General features: G+C 31.5%; 1 protein-coding gene and 1 long non-coding RNA gene across 3 annotated transcripts; both read left to right on the plus strand.

Moving 5' to 3' along the window:
* The first annotated feature begins 826 nt into the window (after window positions 1-826).
* On the plus strand, window positions 827-3,889 carry LOC113491840. Of its 2 annotated transcripts, XM_026869013.1 has the most exons (7): window positions 834-1,194; window positions 1,370-1,398; window positions 1,787-1,824; window positions 1,903-1,991; window positions 2,276-2,308; window positions 3,367-3,490; window positions 3,670-3,889. In XM_026869013.1, exons 1-7 carry the CDS (start codon window positions 1,113-1,115, stop codon window positions 3,821-3,823), a joined length of 549 nt encoding a protein of 182 aa, XP_026724814.1. In that variant the 5' UTR covers window positions 834-1,112; the 3' UTR covers window positions 3,824-3,889. The 2 variants fall into 2 exon arrangements, with proteins under 2 accessions (XP_026724815.1, XP_026724814.1); XM_026869014.1 differs by lacking the exon at window positions 2,276-2,308 and having other exon boundaries at window positions 827-1,194.
* A 431-nt stretch (window positions 3,890-4,320) lies between these two features.
* Window positions 4,321-6,173, plus strand: LOC113491841. The gene is made up of 3 exons (XR_003400463.1): window positions 4,321-4,538; window positions 5,016-5,145; window positions 6,138-6,173. It is a non-coding gene; the product is annotated as an uncharacterized LOC113491841 (long non-coding RNA).
* Window positions 6,174-7,260: the final 1,087 nt, after the last annotated feature.

A 7,260-nucleotide genomic window follows, 5' to 3' on the forward strand; every position in this document is an offset into this window, starting at 1 on the left:
ATAGCGCGATCTATTTCGATCCCAACGCCATCTATCGACCATAGTGACAACTCGGATTATTTATCTATACTCCGTTCGGGCATTTTCTTTGTACTAAAAGTAGTATTTTATTTTTTATATGTTATTTTATTATTTTTTTCATACCTTTTTACTATTTATTTACTTTTTTCCGATGAATTAAAACAACATGAACCGAACTCGTGTAACGATCGACACCATTGCGCGTAGTACTAATAGAATTATCTATACTCCGTTAGAGCATTTTCTTTGTAGTAAAACTTTTATTATATTAATATTATTTTTTTTACACCTTTTTACTGTTTATTTACATTTTTCTGATGGATTTTCCGATGAATTAAAACAATAACATGAACCGAACACGTGTAATGACACCATTGCGCGATTAACGCCATCTATCTACGGAGCATAGGAACAGCTCGACATTTGACCAATAGATGGCACTATTATATAGTATGTCCGTAATAAATTTTATTTTTTATTTTTATTTTTTGTAATAAAAACTATCCTATGTCCTTTCTCAAGTTTCAAACTATGTCTGTACCAAATTTCACACAAATCGGTTCAGTAGTTTAGGCGTGAAGAAAAGACAGACAGACAGACAGAAAGACAGACAGACAGACAGAGTTACTTTCGCATTTATAATATTAGTTTGGATAAACTTCAATTAAGATATCTTACTGATACAGAGTTAATTGAACATTTACTTAATAAAAACCGCTCTTAATTTTTTCTAATAAAACAACAAAGTTTAATGAGTTATTTATATTTCTGGTAAATTGGGTAAATAAGAATTTCAAATTACAATTACTGATGTATTTAGTAAATTATATGATTGTAAAGGTGTATAGTGGCAATTGAATAAATAACTCTATTCCCGAATGCCCGCGAGGTCAGGATTCTATTTTGGTATCCTCGCTTTAAAAGATGTATGTCGACTGAAAGTTGCAAACACAGTAATTTTACTAATAGTTGGTATACGAGAGTACAATAGCAACTATATCGGAAAAATAGAGTTGTTGGTAATACTTAAATTTATTTCAAAACGTGTCTACCTCAGATTGTGTTGTGAATAAAGACATTTTAAAGTAATAATGACGCAAGTACGGACGCAAATAAAACAGAAAATGCTTAACGCAACGCCGTTTGTTATTCTACTTTTGTGTAAAATTGCAGGTAAGCTTTTTATTATTTTGTCACTTTTTTTCTGGCCGGCGTTAGGTATTCGTTTTTTTATATCATTCAATTTTTTTCTCTCTATCTTTACCTTTACCGGCAAATACATGATTGGATTGTGTTATATAAACCGTATCCATTACTATCCATTGATGTTTTTTTTTATATTTAACAGTCGCAGAGGAGTTGCAAGCAAACAAGGATGTAAGTAAAACATTTTTATCTATTTATTGTCCTTTCATTGTTACAAGTATCTAAACTAACTGAACAATATAATAAGCTTTGATTATGAATGGAATGTGTGTGGGCTTCCAATTTTTGGCGGTCCATTTAATAATAAGGTTAACTGGTCAAAGGAGTTCGTAAAGCAAGGATTTATCTTTATCTTTATAACATAATATCTAAATACTGGCGACCGGTAGAGGAAAACATTGTAAGGAAATGTGAATTTCTACAAACCTATGTACTTATATCGAAAGAGACCTGTTTTTGACAGTGAGATATATAATGTAGTCAGTTCTTATTACTATTTATCTGTGTAGACCACGTATACCCCATCTCTAGTTAACTAAATTTACCTTGAATTTCACAGGAATCTTTGGAGTGTGGGTCAAAATGTGGATGCAATCAGTTAGTATTTTCCATCATTATTTTTGATAAGTAATTAAAAATATTTTCTTGTTTCCAATATTATTTGCTTGTTTTCAGGATGTACGTTTACGACCCAGTCGGTGATCGTTGTCTTATAAATTTTGATAAAGTAATGAGAAAAATTGAAATCCCATACCCAAAGCCTCGTGAGTATGAACGCGTTTTTTTAAGCGGCTTTTTTATTGTTAAACGACATGGGTTAACCAGTGTCGTTAATTTGAATTATTTTAATGGCTACCGTCTTTGCTATGTGTAATTTAAAGTATTAAAAGCACTAAGTTTTACGGAGTTTTAAAACAGAAATAGGTAATATTGCTTTAAAAGGTCGTTGTAGATTATTTAATTCTTACAAAAATGATAAAGTTTGTGTCTTTTCGACAACTTAAAAAAAAAGCAAAAATCTAAGGATGTACATTTATAAATTCCACAGATGTTGATGATTTACCCGATGACTCCATGGCCAGTAAGTTTTCATGTGACGTGTGTTTACCTATTATTTAGCAGCCTTTTTAACTTACAGGCTGGCACTGTTAATAATAACTAAAATGCACTAAAATAGCTTACTTATATGATACAACGGTTTACTTACGCGTATTTATCGGGATCGATTCGGTACTTCCTGAAACGGCGAAACTGGACAGGCAATCCCGATGGATACGCAAAAATTTGAAAACCTCTCACGAAAGTGGCTTACTTATAGATGGATAAACGAATTACCTACGCTTAACATTTTCAGTAGGTAACTAAGAGTTAAAAGGCACTGCACAATAGGGAAATGGCACTTGCACGCATTTGTCCTATTTCAGTGTATTGATTTTCTGGACATTAATACATATAAAAATGTCAGCACGAGTCAGGTTGTGCTCGATTGGTGTTTGCTTCTGTACTTACTATCTATAAAACGGCAAAATGTTTGGATAGAATCCTTCTAGACTGTAGAAGACTGACAAAGACCGTTCCCTGACATTAGGTATCTTTGTTCAAAAAATCAGTACCGAAACATTATTACTTACTAAAACTAGTGGGACACACCTAATTGTGTAGTTGTATTGGTTAGTGTAGCATAGCTTTATTGGTGTAAGCGTTGTCGCTTTACATTCCTGAATCCTAATACAAGCACCAACTATATTAAGTAGGTATAACTCCGGATTAACTCCGATTTTTGCATATTTGGCTTAACTAACTGTAGCAAACTAGCTAAGTTAACACGTAACACTCCTTTAGAAATGAGGGGTTTGACAAAAAGATCGGATTAGTACTTCAGAAAGATTTCAAAAGATATTACGTATGTAACGTATATATTAGATTTTTGATAAGATCAACAAAAAACGACGGTAAAGCGCACGAGAGTCACGAAACGTTTAATGTAGGGGCTAACAAAGTCAATCGCTAGTAAAACGTACGAACAAAAAAAAATTACCAAAATTTTTGCAAACCTATCTGACAGACTTATTCGATTTTTAATTCTCAAACGGGATTCCGAATCCGAGATTTCACTTCACTATGATTTAATGTTTTCAGAACAGATCTTTATTGAAGGCGAAGAGATATTCAAAGGCATCATGGTGTCAGTACTCCTGTTCATGGTGTGCGCAGGAGTCTGTATTGTAACTGCCTGCGTTTACTGCTGTCGTATTAATTATACGTTAGTATTGCTCCATTATTTCACTGATTGAAATTCTTTGTTATGGTATAAACCGAATTTTAAATATCTTTAAGTGCAATACTACAAGCACATACCACCACAGTGTTTTTTTTTTCAATAAACCATCGTAAAATATAAATAGGCATATTTAACCTTACTACTGAAACCATTTATTACAGAGATCGGAGATTGAAAAGTGACGTGAAGGCATTAGCAAATAAACTCAAAAAGAATTACAATTCTAAGAAAATACCTAAGAAGCGTATGCCTACACCACCAGAAGCAGAAAGTTGTAACGTCGTTGTTGAGCCCGCAGGACTTTACGTCGTTTAATTAAATGACTAGATGCATCAAACAATTGACTATTTTTGTAAAAAATAAAGAATACATTTATAATAATTATAGTTTATTTTAAATCCTGAAGATATAAGGCATTCCACTGGTTTTAACTGTGAATCTGGTTTCACATTCTTCTTCGTAATTCTTTAATCATTAATTATTTTTTATGCAACTATAGTATTTGAAAACAAATAAATTTATATATTTTAAAATCTTTGAAGCTTAGATAAATCAAATCAAATAAGTCAAAATCATTTATTGGAACAGCAACTAGTAACTTGATTCTAACATTAATTTTACGTTAACAGACGCTTTGCATGAACTATTTTTCATATGTGTTCAGTTACCAATTGTCATAACAGTGACTTTAAATGGCATGAAATTTTAGCATATTTTTATTACAATAATACGGAACTTAAGAATTTTTGAACGAAACATGATAAGAAATTTCTACTGTTTCTATTGGTCATTTTTGTTTTCCACGTAGTAACATCGCCGTTTGATTGGTCGAAACGGTTTGACGTGAGACGTGACCCGACCTCCGGGCTTCGTGTGTTTATTGATATCAGTTGTTGGGTTCACAACAATTTGACGCTATCATTCTAATATTTTTTAAGGTAGAATATTCTAAAAAACATATTCTAAATAGAATGTAAACAACATCCTAGTTAAGTATTGTAGTGTGAGGCACTTATAGTTCCACCTATTAGTAAGTATACAATTTTGTGTTTACCTCATCTGTTTCAAAATATTATGTATTAAAATTCATTTGTTTTTAATGTTTGTTTTTATTACTTGGTTTTTACAATTATTGAATTTAATGTTATATGAAGAAATGTAACGACATTTGCTTCATAAGAATAATGGATTGTCGTGCTTGCTTACTTATCTATTTTTTTTAATTCACTAGCGTTATTCATCCGCCAGTAATTAAATACTATACCTGGTAATTTCGGCATGCAGATTAAAATACAATATAACTATAAATGAATACTTTGTTACGTTTAAGAGATAAACCAATTTGATTCTTAAAAGCCATTAACTAAAACAACATAGAATACGAAATACCCATTCTTAAACAAAAGTTGATTAATAGAAGTTAGTTCCACTGTTGAGAAACGTTTGCCTGTATATTTCCCTCTTAATGGTTTACATTACTAAATTGGTTTTATGGTGTTGATTTCAGCGAATATAATATACATTATCATAGTAACCATGAGTGATGGAAGCCTGATGGATATGGTGATAACTACTCTCGGTGTTTTAATAAGCATGGCTATGCTGAGCTGCTTGTGCTGTCTTTGTATGAAATTTAGGTAAGTAAAGTCACAAGTCACTTGTAAGCCTGTATTAATAGATCAGAAGCAATATAGAGTCAAGGTATACTCAATTGTATCCTACATGCATAATTACACTGAACAAGTCCATCTTTCATACTGCAAGTATATAGTTTATCCACTGGCTGCACATTTATAATGATTGGGATTAAAATTTCATCAAAGCAGTTTTATTTTTATAGTACTGCAATATGAAAACTGAATATCAACATATTCCGAGAGCTAGGTAGTATAGTTAAATATGGCAACATACCTATACATCTACTACAGAATACAAGATGTATATGTGTGTTTGGTCGCATCAATTTGTGTATTCTGAGCACAGAATCCTCAATTGAGAGTTTCCCGTGTCCACACTGATGTCTTTTGTGATGACACAGTAGTCTGAACATATTTAGCATGTATATTGGATACCTGATTGGTATATGCTCAACCCTCTGTGTGCAAAAGACGTAAATTTGAAACTCTGCTTTCAGAAACACCTTATGAACATCATTACTTATTGCATTATGTGTATCTTAGAGAGTAAATATCACTTGCTAAAAGCGCAGAAGAAAATTTGTCAGGAATTCTTTAGACACATTAAAGGTTCAGTGGTGAAACTTGCAAGAGTTTTTAAAGGATAAAAATAAAAATATATAAACTTACTTTGCTATTGAGAATTTAATTTGTATCCTAAATATTAATATTACAACATAATTTCTAATTTTAGTTAAAATCTTTGTGTTATATTCTGATACATACATATATTATGTTCCTTAAGTTGCAACAGGGTCATGTTGATACCTATTAAATGTATTGATAACACCTTGTAACTACACATGAAGCAATAAACAATTTGAATTTGATAAAAATACCAGGTTGTAGATCAAGCATATGAAAAGCAGAAGAAGCATAGTTAGGGTATTTGGCTCTACAGAAACATCAGTCCTGACCTTAAAGATGTTAATGCATTCAAACTCTCTTTCCAGTGACTTGAAGCTGAAGGCATATATAGTGGAAATGGCGAAAAGGAAAGGGATAAAAGTGGACATGGAAAAATTGGAACCAAGGTATCAACAGTGCCTGTCTCCGCATGCCAATGAAAACTGCACCATAATGATACCAGATGTCGCTATTGTACTATAGGTTTAAACAAAAAGAGGTATGATCTAGGGATCAGGCCCTATCATGAATGTAAACTAATACTTTCTGTTTGTGCTAGGGTCTTAGTCCTCTCCAGACAAGTGTCATTTATACAACCAGAATTCTGCATTCATTGCTTAAATGTATAGAAGTAGCATGTCAAAAAAGGAGGAACAGAAGTGTATTGTCACTTGCGTAATTTTTATTTCATGGTTGTAGAAATGTCCCTTATCTGTAAGATTTGGTCCTGTATATTGCTTGTATAAAAATTATTATTCTTATTTAATTCTGATTTTTTCAGAACATTTTGACCAGTATTACCTTGATATATTGTTATAACTTTACCATATTTGTTGCCGTTTATTCATATTAAGATGTAGGAGTTCTAAAGTAAGCTTCAGTGGTTTCTAAAATTCTAAAATAACTAAGAATAGATAAAGTTCTTCACTGCCGTCATGATAAACTAATATGATTTGTATCACTTTTCAAATTGCAGAACTGAATCGGGTTTTGAACTGTTTTTCATTGTATAGATTCTGAACTGTTTTGCAAAATGCCAAAGAATACTTTTAACAGTAATATTTGTTGTATTATATTAGCTGTTACTAGTCTAGGTCAAACTTTGATTACCTATTTATTTTTAAATTTCCCTGTACGAGATATGTTATATTGTTTATGTAATTTTTGATCTCCATTTATTAAGTTCAGTTTACTGTCTCGGGTATATATTGTATTAAGTGCCCTAATGTTCCTAACTTTAAGCAAGTCCTTGTTGTGAGAAATTATTCTAAACTTATTTTTACAGAAAATTACAGTTTTAAAAAAATGTACTTTATCATATGTTATAGTTTCAGTAAAAAATAATTTAGCGTATTATTGTAATTTATTTTCTATGATCAAACAGTTTTAAATGGATTTCGATTAAAGTATTATGCCTCTTAGCTGTCAAGTGTTCAATTCTTATAGTGT

Source organism: Trichoplusia ni, chromosome 3 (genome assembly GCF_003590095.1).
Source record: "Trichoplusia ni isolate ovarian cell line Hi5 chromosome 3, tn1, whole genome shotgun sequence".
Taxonomy (NCBI): Eukaryota; Metazoa; Arthropoda; class Insecta; order Lepidoptera; family Noctuidae; genus Trichoplusia; species Trichoplusia ni.